This window comes from Mytilus galloprovincialis, chromosome 9, assembly GCF_965363235.1.
Source record: "Mytilus galloprovincialis chromosome 9, xbMytGall1.hap1.1, whole genome shotgun sequence".
NCBI classification, from domain to species: Eukaryota; Metazoa; Mollusca; class Bivalvia; order Mytilida; family Mytilidae; genus Mytilus; species Mytilus galloprovincialis.
In genome coordinates, this window is record NC_134846.1 from 68,929,402 (window position 1) to 68,948,107 (window position 18,706).

The 18,706-nt window shown below is 30.8% G+C and overlaps 1 protein-coding gene across 4 annotated transcripts in view; it reads left to right on the forward strand.

The window, feature by feature from the left end:
* Positions 1-18,706, forward strand: part of LOC143045769 (dynein axonemal heavy chain 3-like) — a 61,459-nt gene that overhangs the window by 29,850 nt on the left and 12,903 nt on the right. Inside the window, exons 38-59 of one of the 4 annotated variants that reach the window (XM_076218500.1) lie at positions 480-637; positions 1,302-1,382; positions 1,731-1,914; positions 2,276-2,458; positions 3,167-3,393; positions 3,980-4,183; positions 4,986-5,113; positions 5,545-5,669; positions 5,928-6,113; positions 6,731-6,799; positions 9,338-9,505; positions 9,939-10,072; positions 10,434-10,887; positions 11,256-11,473; positions 11,690-11,897; positions 12,230-12,490; positions 12,848-13,049; positions 13,477-13,784; positions 14,512-14,697; positions 15,055-15,297; positions 16,241-16,401; positions 17,313-17,333. In XM_076218500.1, the coding sequence (XP_076074615.1) occupies positions 480-637; positions 1,302-1,382; positions 1,731-1,914; positions 2,276-2,458; positions 3,167-3,393; positions 3,980-4,183; positions 4,986-5,113; positions 5,545-5,669; positions 5,928-6,113; positions 6,731-6,799; positions 9,338-9,505; positions 9,939-10,072; positions 10,434-10,887; positions 11,256-11,473; positions 11,690-11,897; positions 12,230-12,490; positions 12,848-13,049; positions 13,477-13,784; positions 14,512-14,697; positions 15,055-15,297; positions 16,241-16,401; positions 17,313-17,333 (4,109 nt within the window). Of the gene's footprint in view, positions 1-479; positions 638-1,301; positions 1,383-1,730; positions 1,915-2,275; positions 2,459-3,166; positions 3,394-3,979; positions 4,184-4,985; positions 5,114-5,544; positions 5,670-5,927; positions 6,114-6,730; positions 6,800-8,351; positions 8,364-9,337; positions 9,506-9,938; positions 10,073-10,433; positions 10,888-11,255; positions 11,474-11,689; positions 11,898-12,229; positions 12,491-12,847; positions 13,050-13,476; positions 13,785-14,511; positions 14,698-15,054; positions 15,298-16,240; positions 16,402-17,312; positions 17,334-18,706 lie in introns of all 4 variants that reach the window. The other 3 variants (XM_076218501.1, XM_076218502.1, XM_076218503.1) reach the window with 3 other exon arrangements.

The following is an 18,706-nucleotide window of genomic DNA, read 5'->3' on the forward strand; positions in this document are numbered from 1 at the left end:
TTAGTCTAAATCATCAATATTGGGATCGTCTTCCGAGTCCATCATAGTAAAAACGCCGAAAGTCGCCGTTGGTTTTGGTGGCAGTAGCCGTTTCCACCAGAAGTGGCCGTTATGGTTATGCACCGTGTGTACAGCCCTTGCATGGTCGGATGAGACTATCTCAGCATTACAGATGCTTAAGAAGTATTAATTAAACAAGATATTTTGAGAAAATCATTTAACTGTTAAGAAGTAATGTTTACTTGTATACAGATAACCAAAATTTTTTCTGACAACTAGACCAAAGACCAATTTTCAATCATTTTTTGTATGTGTCTTACTTACTAGTTAGATTAAACTTTCACTAGTCTGGTTCATTGGACTAGTGGCTAACAGTGCAGACAATCCTTCGTAGTTTCCTCAAAGTTGTATACATATGTTACTGACAAACATAATAACTGAAACAACTCCATGTTTCTCATATTTGTATATTTTTGTAGATTAATGAAGTAATTATACAGACCACAGACACAGCCAGACAAGCTTTCTTCCTGACTACATACCTTCCACATTCACAGCCCATGTTGTTTGTTGGGCCTACTGGTACAGGAAAATCTGCTATTACAAATGGCTTCCTTCTAGATCTACCTAAAGACATGTAAGTTTTATGATTGATTTGAGAAAAAAGCCTTTTTAATGGAAAAAAATAACATATATATCTAATTTATAGCCCATAGTAACACTAAATTATTATTTTTTTGTGGTTTCCTGTCTTCTTTTGGATTTCAACTACCTAGTTTGCCACAAAGGGAGACTATTGGAGTATTCTGAGCCTTTGATTTCATCTGCAAACAGGTCTTAAGACCTCATAGGTGACGTATAGTTGTTAATTTCTGTGTCATTTTGGTTTCTCGTGGTGATTTGTCTCATTGGCAATTATACCACATCTTCTTTTTTAATATATATTTAAGGATACTGATTCTCAGTTACTGTGGATTCATTATTATTCATTGGATACCAATTTTCGTGGATTTCGTGGGTACAAGTGTACCACGAAATTAAATGTTCAACGAATGACATATTTTATATAGACTTGTATGCAGACATCCGCAAAACCACGAAATTAAATATCCACGAACATGCAGGTTTTCCTTAATCCACGAAAATTGGTACCCACGAAAATAAATGAATCCACAGTACACATTATAATTCAAATTTTATTTTCCTTTGACTTTGTTAATTTTAATGTTTATACAATACTTGAAACATTAAAAAAAATATTTACTTGAAGAAATTTTACATTTTTTGTTGTATGTTTATAGGTATATGCCAAACTGTATCAATTTCTCAGCCAGAACATCAGCCAATCAGACACAAGATATTGTAATGGCTAAACTTGACAGGTAAGAGTAAAATTATTGATCTACATGTAAGTGAAGAAAATTAAGAATGGAAATAGGGAATGTGACAAAAAGCCAACAACCCGATCAAAGAGCAGAAAACAGCCGAAAGGCTACCAATGGGTCTTTAACAATGTGAGAAACTTTCATGTATTATTATCCTGCACTCAGAAGACTATATATACCATTCAACATGTATGGTAACTTTTGGCCTCATTTACATAACATTTCAAAAAAACTTTTCCTGAATCTTTTAAACCAATATTGGTATCATATTATGTTTTAATTGCTCTGGAAAATTAAAGTATGAATTACCATTCTAATGATGAAAAAAAAACATACAATTATCAGGAGAAGAAAAGGAGTGTTTGGTCCACCAATGGGAAAGAAATCTGTCACATTTGTTGATGACCTGAACATGCCAGCTAAAGAGAAGTACGGAGCTCAGCCTCCTATAGAGTTATTGAGGCAGTGGTTAGATCATGGACATTGGTATGACAGAAAAGATACAACTAAAGTTTTCCTAACAGACGTGGTATGTATCAGACAAAAATCTTACAAATTCCTATAACTTTGCAATTCAGAAAGTGTGCTAATGGCACAATTTTACTTAAGCATGAAGTATTGTTTTGTATAAAATAATTGATAGGTATATAGGATATTTAAAATGATATGTCTTTTAATGATTTCAAGGCTGAAAACCAAAATCTTGTATTTTCATGTAACCTCTCTGATGCTATAATAACATTTATTGTGACTTCCTGGATAGAAGTTTTCTATAATATTGTTGAATTTGAAATTTACTTCAAATGTTGCATAGATAATCACACAAAGGAATGAGAACTGTATTTCCACTTTTGTAAAGTAAATTGTCACAAAATAAAAATATTTTTCAGCTACTTGTAGCAGCTATGGGTCCACCTGGTGGAGGTAGGAACGATATTACAAGTCGTTTTACCAGACATTTGAATGTTGTATCAATAAATGAATTTGATGATTCAACAATGACCAGAATTTTCACATCAATAACAGATTGGCATTTTGCCAATTTTGAAGGATCGTTTGTAAGGAATGGAAAGGTAAGATTATTATTGGAAGTAAAAAAAATCTGGATAATTTAACCTTGCTAATTTCATTTGAAAATAAATCATGAGATATTTTTTTTATACCCAATTTATGGGCATTATGTTTATTGTCTGTGCGTCCGTTCATTCATCTGTTCGTTCATTTGTCCGTCTATTCCTTCTCAAGTTTTTTGGTCAAAGTAGTTTTCGATGAAGTTGAAGTCCAATTAACTTGAAACTTAGTACACATGTTCCCTATGATATGATCTTTCTAATTTTAATGCCAAATTGGAGTTTTGACCTCATTTTCACAGTCCACTGAATGTAGAAAATGATAGTGCGGATGGGGCATCTATGTACTAGGGACACATTCTTGTTTTTTATCCATCTCCTTAAAAAAAATTAAATGTTTGCTTGCTTTGATGTGATATTAAAAATGTGATATAGTACCTCTTCTTTTTCAAATTGAGATTTTGATACAGAAACCCATGTTAGATTGATTTATTGATTTTTGGTAACTTAAAACATCCATTGAAAAACCAATTAGATACTTAAAAGTGTTACATGTATAGAAATAAGAAATAATTAGAAAACATGGAACAATGGGAGTTAGGAAATGATGTGAAGGATTAAAGTGGAAAAATATTCTAGCTTCTGATCCTGGAACATAAGTCCCAACTTTTTTTTTAAATTAAATATTCAATCTTTACTGTTCTATTTCAGTTATTGGTAGCCGCTACAATGGGAGTATACAAGGAAGCTGTTTTAAATTTCCTTCCAACTCCAGCTAAGAGTCATTACGTGTTCAATTTGAGAGACTTTGCTCGTGTAATTAGAGGTGTATTGCTAGTGCCTTCAACCCATTTACAGGAAGCAGATAAACTTATGCGTTTGTGGGTGCATGAAGTTTACAGAGTATTCTATGATCGTCTTATTGATCATGAAGACAGGTAAAATCAAGGGTTTTTTTCCAACAATTATTTTGATATTGCAAATTTTGAATATATTGAATTGTTTTTGTCAGGGGCATTGTAATCTATCACTGTATGTGAATTTTCTACCATCAAGCATGTATAACAATTTCAAAGTCCAATATTGATTATTGATTAAAAAAATAGTTTGAGAGAAGCTTTTTTTTTAATATTAGATGTATGTTTTGGTAGAATAATGTTTTGTGTTGCAATAGAACAGCTATTCTACATCTTCTTAAATTTAAATTGGTTTTGATGTCAATTTGTTGATAAACACCCAAAGTTTTATGACAAAGTTTATTTTAGTTTTTATTGACTTGGAAATCACTATATTTCAATGCAAGAAATGTATTGTATTTTGTATCAATAGTATTAGATTCTTTTATATTGCTACCACTGCTTCTACAGATACATATATTGGAAAACTGAATGAGGTTCATGTTTTCATATATAACTGAATGCAATATTATATAGAAAAGACAGCAGATGCAGTCTGTAAAAGAAAAACACACCAAATGCAATGTGTAGAAGAAAAAACAAAAGATAATTGTTTAATTTTTTTCAGGGAAATGTTTTTCAAGATAGTGAAGGAACAATGTTCAAACAGTTTTAAAATGAACATAGATAAAATCCTTGGACATTTATCAGCTAGCGGAACTGTTGTAGATGAAAACATTCGTAGTTTGTTCTTTGGAGATTACATGATTGCTGAAAATAAAGTGTATGATGAAGTTACAGACTTAAAACAATTAACAGAAGTCATAGAAAAGTAAGTCTTATATAACATAGAGAGTTGGTATTCATTTGTTTATTTGTGTAATATTTATATTAGATTTCAATTTAAAGACATGGAAATTTGTTTTTTGGTTTCATTTCATTGGTCATTATGATAGAAGTTGTGCCAATTAAAATTGGTAATAAATTCACCAAAAAAATTTAGGAAGAAAATGTCAAATTGAAAGAATTTTTAGGGTTGTATGAATTTTTATACCCCCGCTTTGAAAAAAAGGGGGGTATACTGTTTTACCTCTGTCTGTCCTTCCGTCAGTCCGTCAGTCTGTCAGTCAGTCTGTCCGTCCGTCCGTCCGTCCGTCCCATGAATATTTTTCGTCACATTTTTCTCAGGAACTACACTACCAGGATTTCTGAAATTTGGTTTCAGGCTTGATATAAGTCAGCTATACCGTGTGATGTGTTTTCAGATTCATCACTCAACAACTTCCTGTTTACCGAACACTTGTTTGATTTTACACATGATAGCCAAGTTGATAATTTTTCGTCACATTTTTCTCAGGAACTACAATACAAGGATTTCTAAAATTTGGTTTAAGGGTTAATATAAGTCAGCTATACCGTGTGATGTGTTTTCAGATTCATTACTCGACAACTTCCTGTTTACCGAACACTTGCATATTTTTACACAATTAATATTATCCACTTGCGGCTGGGGCATCATCAGTGAGCAGTAGCTCGCAGTTTCACTTGTTTTATCTGTTTTATATTTTGCTGAGGCATACAGTTTTAGTATAGATGGTTCATATACCTATCTTTATATTTCTATATTTTTACAGCTATTTAGATGAATACAACATGATCAGTAAGGCACCAATGAGACTAGTTATGTTTAAATTTGCCATTGAACACATATCTCGTGTCTGTCGAGTATTACTTCAGGATAATGGTCACATGTTACTTGTTGGTATGTATAACTGTAAATAATAAGATAGAGAATGGAAATTGGGAATGTATCAGAGAGACAACAACTCGACCAAAGAGCAACAAAAATAAAAAACGTAGGCCACCAATGGGTCTAAACACTTTTTTTAGTATGTCTCATTATCCAGCATTTATTGTCCAGTAATTCTAGTGCAGAATTGATGCATTATAGCTACAAAAAAAATGCTGTGCTGTAATTTTTTTTATTCTGATAATAACTATGGTTTTAGATATGTGTTCTTTAAATTTAAAGAATATAGAGGAAAAATGTGTTTTTTTTTTTATAATTTTGAAAATAAAGGGAAAAAACTTAAATGATCAACCTTGCTCTTAACATCACATTCTGTTAGTAGGGATGTTTTTTAATGTGACTTTTTTTTACTAAGTTCTACATTAATAGATATGATTTTGTAGGTATTGGTGGTAGTGGACGACAGAGTGCTGTAAAACTGGCCACATTTATGGCAGACTTTGATATGTTTATGATAGAAATCACTAAGAATTATACTGCTACTGAGTGGAGAGAAGATGTCAAAAAAGTATGTAGAACGTCAAACAACCAACTCCCTAAGTGACCAACAAAAAACAATTTTGTTCAGAAAAGTGAAATTTACACATCAATTGATCATAACATACTAGTCAATAACAGTAGAAAAAAATATTTATGGTTTGAATCAAAATAAAAAAAAAAATAATTACATTGTCATGATTAAAATTTAAATGAACTTTTATGTATTATTAAACAAAAGTCTATATCTACTATTTTGTTTGAAACCCCATTTTGATTTCTCTTTTAGCTTCTTATAAAAGCTGGAGCTGATGGAAAACCAATGGTATTTTTGTTTGCTGATACTCAGATTAAAGATGAATCTTTTATGGAGGATATTAGTATGATTTTAAATACTGGTGATGTTCCTAATATCTTTGCCTCAGATGAGAAAGCTGAATTAATAGAGAAAATGCAGGCTGTTGCTAGACAAGAGGTAATATAATCTTTTTCGTTTCAGTTTCACAAATATTTTGTGATAGATATATTAGGAGTGTTGTTGATTAATGAATATTCAAATTAAAATGGAGAGCAATTACTAAAACTTTATAAACTAATATTAATGGATGTGATGTGCAGTGTTGTGTGTCCAGTGTAGTTATTAATATGTGCACCACTACAGTTTGTAATCTCGATTATTAAGAATGTTGCAAAAGACTCAGGAATGCTAATCCAAGGCTAAAATCTTTCAATATTTGTTAAAAATAAAGCTAAAAAATTTAAAGGTGAGAAAAATTGAATAATTCATATCTTGTAAACAGATGCCTTATATTTTCTGAAATTTCAATCTGGCTAATTTATTGTGCTTGACTTCATTTTCATGGTTCAGCAAATTTTTGAATAAACTGTAAAGTTTTTGCTCATGTGATTTTATCACTTCTTATGAGTAATGAGCTATAATAGCAAGAACTGTTTTAAAATTTCCTGTGTACCAGAATGCTCTATGAAATTAGTTGGTAGAACACAGTAAAAAGTTAAATAAACAAAACAAAATTTAGTTATGATATCCCCCAAACCCCTTATTTCATAATATTTTATGAATGATTGTTTTAGGAAATTAATGCAGCTGCCAAAGCTAAGGAGGCCAAAGAGACTGGTCAAACAGCTCCTCCAGAAGAAAAGGCATTCATTTTTATCATCCGTTAATTCCTGTTTTGTTCATGATGCTATTCTTGGAAGATTAGAATTTTTTACTCTGCATTTTAGATTAATTTGAGTAATAAGAGTCTTCTGAATTAATTAATTAAACATAATCTTTAAGTCTTTAATTTTGAATTTAAAAAAATACCAAAAATTTTAAAACATGTTGAATTTGAAATTGTAAAAAATGGGTTTGTCTTGGTGAAACAACAATAATGGGAATCACCAAATTTTCTTGAATAGCTATCATCCATTTTACATTATATATATTCCTCAGTTTGTTTATTTTTTTTGTTCACAGCCAAGAAATGATGTTGCGAATAAGGAAGTTCAAGAAGATGAATTTTCTTCAGTAATTCAAGCAAACCATATTTTCAAACCTGAAAAAATCCCATTTGTTTCATTATGGATATATGTGATGTCTATAAAATGTATTGTGGAATAATGTCGGTTAAATTAAAAAATGTATTAAACCCTGCATTCTGGAATTTCACTGCTTTGAATAAGAAAGAAATCTGTCGTCAGTTTTACATTTCTTACTCCCTTATAAGGTGTTAAACAGATATATCAGCATACATAATCTTCAATACAATCTAGAAACAATTATGGAGACTTGATTAAATGAAATTGCAATTTTTTTTTGTTATAAAGTTGTTTTCATGTCTGTTTCCTTGTTCACCCAACCATAGTTAAGTTTCATTTCCATTCATTTGCATTTTCAGTTATAAAATGCTTTTATGTTGTGATGTTGTGAGGTGAGATGTACACCAACAGTTAACACTCAAACACAATTCATAGTGTTGTGAAATGATTTTTATGCTCTGCCTATGAAAGGGGAGGGGTTTATGTTTTCAGATCTCTGCGCCTCTCTGTTTTACTATACTATATCAGGTTAAAAATTTTGAACTTAAAATATATGCACTGTTAGGGTTTGACCAAGATTCTGTGGTTCATAGGGTACTGGTATTTCTATTGCCAGGGGAGATAATTCTTCACTAGATTTAATATGGGGAAAATGTCAGGTAAATAATTTTGTTTCACTAGGGTAATCAAAATATTCTACAAATTTATTGGAATTATAAGATGATTTTATTTAGAATGTAAAAGAAAAGAAAAGAATGTTTAACCTACAATGCCTTTGTAATTTTAAATGTTATAAAGATGTGGGAATATCTAATCAATATTTTAAATTTACTAGATGTGTCATGCACAAAGACATGCAATAATTTTTAATGTTTTGTGCACATTCTGCTTGTGTTCAATGAACATTAAACATTGAATAAATCTTAATATTATCAAAAAACATTCAGGATCACAAAGTTGAATTAAAGCAAACTATATATAATATTGTATTAAGATATGCAAATATCACGTGCAAAGCTGAAAAGCTTATAAGTTTGTATTTTGAATGAAGCACATCATGATTTTATTGAAATATTTAAAATCTCTATAATAAAGTGCTCTCAACTAAAAATTTTATATATTTGTTCCAGCTATTTTAATGTGTTTTTTTTTACTTTAATGACAATTTCAGGAGAAGTATTCAGTAAGTACTGTAGTAACCATGACTACAGGTCATGTGATACATTAGTCTTGTTGCATGATACTATATACAGGTTATGTTATATATTAGCTTTATAAATAGCATAAGCATGGGTGGTATATCTCAGCTTTTGAAATTCTACAGAAAGTTCAGAATTTGGCAACAACTATTTTAGCCATTTTGCATAATACATGTATAATATTCATAAGTTACTTATAGGTTGCTTAATTCTGAATTTAAAAGAAATACTATTCTATACTATGTCTATAGAATGAGCACATAAACGAAGGTTCACACATCTATGTAGACACATAGTCTAGTTAACAAATTATATTACAAAAGTATTATAAGTATGAACTAGTATAAATAGAAATTACTTCTTGGTTATATATGAATGAATTGTAACTGTACTTAACAGTTAGAACTAGAAACAGCATGTTTAGTTTTAGTAAATTCTACTTTTAAAACTATAATCCTTACTTAATTCATGATATTAGGTTTCACATTCATGCATATATTATATGTATCAAATATATCAGAATAAGTGTATTCAGTATCAATTAAATATAGCACTAACAGTTATTTAGTTACTTAGGATTCATTTATTTTTGTAGAAACTTGTTTTTGTTGAGCCTGCAAATTTTATCGCAGAAAGCTCGACATAGGGATAGTGATCTATTTGGTGGTCAAGTCCATATCTCAGATAAAATATATAATAAATGTTTAATGTTAAGTTTTATCATAGATTCACTGATTGTAATGCATGTATTCAGTAGAGTGAAAAAGAAATTTTAATATTTTGGTTTGGCAATAAAATTGATGCAAAGCTTTAAAAGAAGCCAAAGTATAAAATATTAAGGAAGGCTGAAAACACTGGTGAATATCCTGTATTTTAGTGACTAGTTTTAGTATAGTCGTTTTTTAATGAAACACTTACACAGGGTTATATCATTTTATTCTCATCACAATATTTACAGGGTAAAAAAATGGATGCCACACCCTTAGCTATGTACAACTATTTCATTGAACGTGTGAAAAAGAACCTTCACATAGTGTTAGCCATGAGTCCTATTGGAGATGCCTTCAGGAATCGTCTGAGGATGTTCCCTTCACTGATTAACTGCTGTACTATAGATTGGTTCCAGGTGAGTAGACTCAATAAAAAAGTCAGGAATATGGACCAAGAGACTTCAGAACTTAATTTTAGCAATTCTTTTCCGAACTTTCGGACACGCTGGTGTACTGAAATGTAAAGCTATTGTTACATGTTCTATGAATGATAGAAATGAAAAGCATCTGAATTAGTAAGATGTAATTTTCTTTACAGAAACAAGTTAATAACACCCAAGATATTGGTGCTGTGACAGAATGATGTGAATATATGACCAAGAGACTTTAGAACGTAACATTATATACTAGTTTCGCAGATTTCCATGTCAGCCAAAATGTTGTCAATGTGTAACAGTATTACCAGTAGTAAGGATGAGAGTTTAACACATTTGATTTGATACTTGTTTTTTAAAACATACGAAGAAGAGTTGTATATTTCCAGAGTACTATAATTCATATTTATTGTAGACATGGCCACCAGATGCTTTGGAGATGGTAGCTAATAAATTCTTAGAAGAAGTTGATTTAGATGATTCCATAAGGAAAGAGAGTGTGGTTATGTGCAAAATGTTCCATGAGAGTGTCAGAGAACTTTCTGTCAGGTATGGGATAAGTTAGTTGTTCTTGGTATTACATATGTTGTGATTTGCAACAACGATATAATGAATTTTACACTATATTAAACATGTTTTTTGACAGACTTGCCTTAGAAACATATCCATTTCTAGTATCTAGACAAAAGGCAATATAAGATTAGTAAAATTAAGTATTTATGTTCCTAACTAGAATGTTGAATACATTTTAAGTGTTTTTACTACGATTAATTTATGGAATTGAAAAATAGCAGTATTAAAATATTTCTTTTTCAACAAATTGGTACTTTTAAAAATGTGAACTATGAAAACAATTTAACTAACGTGTCAGTTTAATAAATTTAAAATGTCTGCATATTGGTACTTTTAGCTTTATGGACCAACTAAGAAGACATAATTATGTGACACCAACATCATATTTAGAACTGATCATGACATTCAAGTCTCTGTTGGGTGTCAAACGTGATGAAATTCTTACCCTGAGGAATAGGTATTTGGTTGGTCTTGAGAAACTGGATTTTGCTGCATCACAGGTCTCCATTATGCAGGCAGAACTTAAGGCCTTACAACCAGAGCTCATTAAAACTTCTGCTGAGACAGAGAAGTTGATGATAAAAATAGAACAGGATACTGTGGAAGTGGAAGCAAAGAAAGAGGTAGTAGCTGCTGATGAAGCTGTGGCTAATGCTGCCGCTGCTGCAGCTCAGGCTATTAAAGATGAATGTGAAAGTGAACTGGCTGAGGCTATCCCAGCTCTTGAGGCTGCAATCCAAGCCTTAAACACTTTGAAACCAGCAGATATTACATTAGTCAAATCCATGAAGGTATACAATGATGACTTATTATTGCTATATATTATAATACCACATCAAGGGCTTAAGGAATCACCTGTCAGATATTCCACACAGTTTACATGTATTTCAGACTTTCTATAAAACCTTTTTTCAACAATCTGGAAAGTTTTCATGAATTTTTATTTATCTTTTATCTATTCGATTTTGCAATAAAAAAAAAAAAAAAAAAATGTATTGCTTCTGTATAAAGCTGAGAAGGTTTGAAATGATTTTTTTTTTATTATTCAATTGTTCTTCAATTAGTTAGTTGGTAGCCAAATCCATAAAAACGTCTCTATTAAGAATAAATGATTGACGAAAGAAATAGAAAAGACAATAATGACTGATTTCTCTTCTAGAATCCACCAGCACCTGTACGACTTGTTATGGAATCAGTATGTGTAATGATGAATGCCAAGTCTGAGAGAAAACCAGATCCAACTGGTACAGGAAAGATGGTAGAAGATTATTGGGGACCTTCTCAGAAACTCCTGGCAGATTTTAAGTTCCTGGATAGACTGAAGTCATATGATAAAGACAATATTGCTCCAGCTATTATTAAAAAGATAAGAGAAAAGTAAGATAGAGTTTTTATATATTGAATAAGATTTGTATATAGTGATCATTGCATCTATTCTTCTATTTGATTTTTATCCTCCTTCAGTACTTGTCTGAATTTTAAAGAAAGTACTCAGATTTTATTGACACTATCAAAAATTCTTCAGTACCTTATGGTTCATTGATTGACTGATATGCCTGAAAAGTTTGACTAAATAATTATTTATTATTTCAGATACATAACAAACCCTGATTTTGACCCTATATTAATTAAGAATGCATCAACAGCTTGTGAAGGTCTGTGTAGATGGGTAAAAGCTATGGATATTTATGATAAGGTTGCCAAAGTTGTAGCTCCAAAGAAACTCAAGTTGGCAGAGGCTGAATCCGAATTGGCTGTTCAGATGGAAAAACTTAATGCTAAAAGAGCACAGCTCAAAGAGGTGAGTGTCATTCATTTTCACATATGTAACCGACCGTGCAAGGGCTATAAAGCAAGTCAATGTCCTTAAACACTTCCATCATCATTCTGACATATTTGGAGACATTTATTGTGAAAAATATTGAAAAAAAGCATAATTTGAGAATTTACATTCTGATATTAAAAATTCTTTTAATTAAGGAACTACTTAACTCAAGCGAAGTTCCATTATAGCTACAGTAGAACCTCATCATGTCGAAGTCAACAGATAGATTACAAGAATTAAATGATGAATTTGAAGCAATGACTCAAAAGAAGAATAAAAGCATTAATTTTGTTATCCTTATTGTACAGGTTACAGATAGATTACAAGCATTAAATGATGAATTTGAAGCAATGACACAAAAGAAGAAAGAATTAGAGACTAATATTGATATTTGTGAGAAGAAACTTGACAGAGCAGAGAAACTAATAGGAGGATTGGGTGGTGAGAAAGACAGATGGACAGAGGCTGCCAGATTATTGGGAGATAGATACATTAACATCACTGGTGATGTCCTTCTGTCATCTGGTTTGGTGGCATATCTTGGAGCTTTCACTGTGGATTATAGACAGGTAAATTATTATTGCCCTTTGGATTCATTTTAGTCATGAATTTCCATTTTGTCAGTATTCTAAGTTTGAAAAAATCTATAAAGAAATAATGAACTCAAAAAATTTCAATTGATATCAGACAGACAACTGTCTGAAAATAGATTAATATTGATAAAAAAAAATAATGCAGGCTGCTAGAAAAGGTGATACACTTTTTTTGGAAATATTTTATTAACTCCTTTTTCATTTGATTGATATTAGATAAGCTCTTTTATTCAAACACAATCAGTATCTAACTAGCTGGTAAATTTCAACCTATTGTGTGTGTTGCTATTTCTGTTTGTATTTTAAATTTTTAAGCCATGCATTTAATTACAGCAAATAATTGCCAAGTGGCACAAAGCTTCAATTGAGCGTAACATTCCTTGTTCTGAGAATTTTTCACTGAATGCTACCCTTGGTGAACCTGTAAAGATTCGATCCTGGAATATAGCTGGCCTTCCTGTAGATACCTTCAGTGTTGACAATGGTATCATTGTCTCTAAGTCAAGAAGATGGCCATTAATGATTGATCCACAAGGTCAGTTTCCAAAGAAAACATTTCTGTTCTTTTTTATAGAGAGTTGTCACATTTAATTGGACAATTTGTCTTACAATTTGAATACTTTTAGTCTGATATGTAAAATTTATGAGTTTATATCATAAATTCATGCAATTTACAATCCAACTTAACGCTACCAGTTTCCTTTAAGTGGATTTATGACATACAATGAATAAAAGTTGTCATTTAAATATTATTTTTCTTTTGATGTGTGATTTTTTTTTCAGAATTATTTCTTTTAGTATTTTGATATTTCAAGAGAAAAATATGAACAAAAAAATGAGGGGTGACCATCAATAAGACTACATTGTACTACCAAATTTTTATGAGATGAAAATTGAAGGATTTTGTTGTTTTCTCATCTACATTGTTTACACTAAAAACAACATTTTACCATTTTAAACAGGACAAGCCAATAAATGGATAAAGAACATGGAGAGAGAAAACAAACTTGGAGTAATCAAACTTTCTGATGCCAATTACCTGAGAACTCTTGAGAATTCTATACAGTTTGGTACACCAGTATTACTGGAGAATGTGGGAGAGGAACTGGATCCTATACTGGAACCTATCTTACAGAAACTTACATTCAGACAACAGGGTGTAGATTATATACGTCTGGGAGACAATGTTATTGAATATTCTAAAGACTTTAAACTCTATATTACAACTAGATTCAGAAATCCACATTATTTACCAGAGATATCTGTCAAGGTAATTATTCATGTTTATTTGTAAAGTAGTATAGTAGAAAAGAAACTATAGAGGATGGTCAGTGGACAAGCAGTCTAAGTAGTCAAACTACTATATCACTAGACAGTCAACTCTGAGGCTGTGGGTTCAAATTCTGCATGTGGTAGGTGTCATAATTGACTAGGATTGTCAGGTTCTCTCCAGACACTCCAGCTTACCTGACCAATAAAAAATGACCATCATTAAAAAGCACACTAGTGCTGAAAGTGGCATTAACAATTTTAAAAAAAAACTATTGATTATGTCACATATTGCAATAAAAGAATCTGTTTTGACAATTTTTTTGTCGAAACATAATCAATTTTTTACATTGATTTTTATTTATTTTTCTGTCCTGCTCTAAACTTGAAGTGCTACACAGTGTTACTCCTGGTTCTTTGTTTTATTAATTTTTGAGAATTACTTAATGTTGATTACCCATCAATTAAGGGAAACAAAAAAAACAACACTTGAAATCAACATACAGTCTTCAGCATTAGACTCTTTTTAATTATTATGTGTCAGCCACTTATTCACACTGACTTAAAAGTTGCGACTTCAACACTAAATTCCCCATATGATATTTGCTATTAAGATACAAATAGCACCCTATACAGATAAAAAATGCTGGAAATAAAAAAGTGCCTTGTGAAGTACTTTCTAACCAGAACAAGTGAGCCACATGATTATTTGAATGTGTATTTGACAGGTATGTTTGGTTAACTTCATGATCACACCCCAAGGATTAGAAGACCAATTGTTAGGTATTGTAGCTGCTAAAGAGAAACCTGAACTGGAAGAGAAGAAAAATCAACTCATCATAGAAAGTGCTTCAAATAAGAAACAACTCAAGGAAATTGAAGACAAGATTCTTGAAGTTTTATCATCATCAGAGGTAATTATAAAGATTTATTAATTACTCCACTGAAAATTGTTTTTTAGCATATTCTTTTAGAGTAATATTATCTACTTTTCCTTTTATTGTAATTTTGACTAAAACATATTTTTTTTACTCCTGTAAATGTAATCAAATGCAGAGATTAATTTTTTATGAACGAGTAGATTTAAATGGGGAAAAAATTAATATTGAAGGATTTTTGACCTGCATCTGTGAAACACCATATCTTGCTTTGGATCAACTGAACATTTTGTGAAGTATAACATGTAACATACTAGTTTTTATGCTCGGATTTGGTTGGTTTATATACATGCACCAGAGTTTTTATAAATTGTTTGTTTTATATTTACATAGGGTAATATTCTAGAAGATGAGACAGCCATCAAGATTTTATCTTCTTCTAAAGTTCTGTCAGAAGAAATTTCTGCTAAACAAGAAATAGCAGCCGAGACAGAGAAAGAAATTGATGAAACAAGGAATGGATATAAACCAGTGGCCATCCATTCTTCTATTCTTTTCTTCTGTATCTCAGATCTAGCCAACATAGAACCTATGTACCAGTATTCATTGACATGGTTTATTAATCTGTACCTTCAGGTAAGCTTTATTCTTCTGTATCTCAGATCTAGCCAACATAGAACCTATGTACCAGTATTCATTGACATGGTTTATTAATCTATACCTTCAGGTAAGCTTTATTCTTCTGTATCTCAGATCTGGCCAACATAGAACTTATGTACCAGTATTCATTGACATGGTTTATTAATCTATACAGTCAGGTAAGCTTTATTCTTCTGTATCTCAGATCTAGCCAACATAGAACCTATGTACCAGTATTCATTGACATGGTTTATTAATCTATACCTTCAGGTAAGCTTTATTCTTCTGTATCTCAGATCTAGCCAACATAGAACCTATGTACCAGTATTCATTGACATGGTTTATTAATCTATACAGTCAGGTAAGCTTTATTCTTCTGTATCTCAGATCTAGCCAACATAGAACCTATGTACCAGTATTCATTGACATGGTTTATTAATCTGTACCTTCAGGTAAGCTTTATTCTTCTGTATCTCAGATCTAGCCAACATAGAACCTATGTACCAGTTTTTATTGACATGGTTTATTAATCTATACAGTCAGGTAAGCTTTATTCTTCTGTATCTCAGATCTAGCCATTATAGAACCTATGTACCAGTATTCATTGACATGGTTTATTAATCTATATCATCAGGTAGGCTCTTTTTTCCAATTATTTTTCCCATTTGTAATATAGTTTCTATCATTGTTGTTGATACTTGAATTGAGGCCCATTTAGGCTTCCACTATTGACATGGTCTGCTATGAGTTAAGTGTAAAAGAAATTTTAAAAAGCAACATAAATCTATAATTTTGCTCTTGAAAACTTTATGGTCACTTTTTTTTATGCAAAAATATTGAATTGTTGAGTTTATTTTACTATTTGTGAATTTGTTGAGTTTATTTTTACTATTTGTGAAATGAGTTTATTGAAATTGAATGTTAAATTTGGTTATTTCAGTCTATAATGAACAGCAGTCCATCAAAAGTACTGGAAGAAAGAATATTTAATCTGAACGATCATTTTACAAACAGTATCTACAGGAATGTCTGTCGGTCATTATTTGAGAAAGACAAGCTGTTGTTTTCCTTCCTGTTATGTATTGGTATACTGAAGGGAATGTAAGTTCATTTTTACTTTTTTTTTTTTTTATTAAGGCACGATAAATCCAATGTAATCATCCTCATGTAATGAATACCAAGTATATTCCTAAATATTTATCAAAAAGGTTCTTAAGAATTGAAAACGAAAAGGAAGCTAGAAAAGAAGAAGAAAGATTGGTAACTTTAAATGGATTTCACTGTTAATTTTTTTTAGTGTAAATACGAAAAAATGTACAGTACACAACGTGGATAGGGATAAGAAACAGAGACAAATATTAGTTTCTCTTGATTATACACTCCAATGATAATAAAAAATTACCACATAGGTAAATGTGTAGTTCTCTATAAGGCCATTATATTTATTATTTTTTAAATATATTTTATATTGAAAGTTTTTGCAAAGTTTTTGTAAGATTAAAAATGTTTTTATTCTTGATACTATGTTATGTGAATTTTTTACTTTCATTTTGTATTGAAAGAACTGTAAGTTAATATTTCAACATGTTGTGAATGTACATTAAAAAGCAAAGGAGATTCAAAAAGCTTACATACATTCTTGTTCTTGTCTCTATCATGATTATTGTAACTTTTACTGCATAATTTAAAGATTGTTGTGCAATTTTCTTTGAACATAATTAATGTTCATAAATGGCAGTCATCCTTTACTAAGTGAATACAATGTACTGTCAACTGGTGTATTCATTTTATTTCTTCATGATACGGATAGATTAGTTAATGCTATTTCTGGAACTACTGCATACAAAGAATGTTATATAGATTAAAAATGTGAGGTCTGCTTAAGTATCAGAAATATTGGTGAAAACTATCATAAAGTGAAACAGTTTTCTGTTTAGAGGAAATTGTATTATTGCAATGTTATAAGAAATTGAAATGAATATTTGATAGTATTTTTGATTATTCGTTATAAGGAGTAATCCTGAAGTAAATAAGTAAGTATAGACATACAGACAACACAGGTTCAAAATGTATGTAGTTTGGGAGCACGTTATAGGAGCTATCTTCCTTATATCTGTTAAGTCCAATCAAAACTTTTATTTGAAAGGAAAATTGTAAAATATGTATGTTCTGGTAGTAAATTTTGTGGTAATGTAAACACAGTAGTCTTTCATTCTTTTTTTTAGGTACAGAAACTTTTGTTTATTTTATTTTGTTTTGGTATTTTATTTTGATAAATCCTATCAATCTCTTTCTTTTACAAGTAGAAAATGAAGCTATCCATGAGATACTTTCAGCACACACATTTTATATATTATGTGTAGCAAAGTACATTAATGATCAGAAAATAAGATCTGATAGACAAATGGGGAGGGTTGGGTGCTAGCATGAAGCGTTTACAGGAACTAAAGCTACAGTATCATGTAATCTAGACACTTGTGGTGTTGATGTATAATAGCATGTAGTACATTATTTTAATTGGCCATAATTAGAAACTGTTGCATCTATTTAATAGTTCATATGCAAATTTTGGAGATAATCCATGATATTTGCTTTTTAAACAGTAGTTTGATATAAAAAAAAAAAAAATAATAGAAAATGAAATGAATATCAACTATTTACTTATTTGAAATTCTTGGTGCTTCTTTCAACAAACGTTTCCTGATTGCAGTGTAAAATCCCATTTGATCCCTTCCAAATTTACTATTTCTGAATCGAGTTATAGTCTTGTCTTCAACTCAGCTGTTTTTATCTTTAGTGTAAACACCTATTTGATTAAAAACAATATTTTTTATGGGAGTAAAACCCCAGTGGATGCATGCTGTTTTTGTGTATTTGAAGTAGGATATTAAAGCATAACTGATGCATGGCAACTGTAGCACACACTGGTGCTATCATCACCTTCAAGGGGGACATAACTACAGCAAGTTTTTTTAATGCCCCATTTAAGTGCATTATGTTTTCTGGTCTTTCCGTTCGTCTGTCCTTCCGTTCGTCCGTTCATTCATCTGACCCTTCGTCCTGCTTCAAGTTAAAGGTTTTAGTCAAGGTAGTTTTTAATGAAGTTGAAGTCCAATCAACTTGAAACTTAGTAAACATGTTCCCTATGATATGATCTTTCTAATTTTAATGCCAAATTAGAGATTTTATCCTATTTTCAACGGTCCACTGAACATAGAAAATGATAGTGCGGATGGGGCATCTGTGTACTGGGGACACATTCTTGTTTATTACTGTCTTTACAAAATCTCTCCATAATTTTATTTTATTTTAATACTTTCATGTAACTATTCATGCTTATAAAAAATCTGGCATATGACCTTTAACTGATTTGAATACATGAATGAACAGTATTAAGATTGTTAGC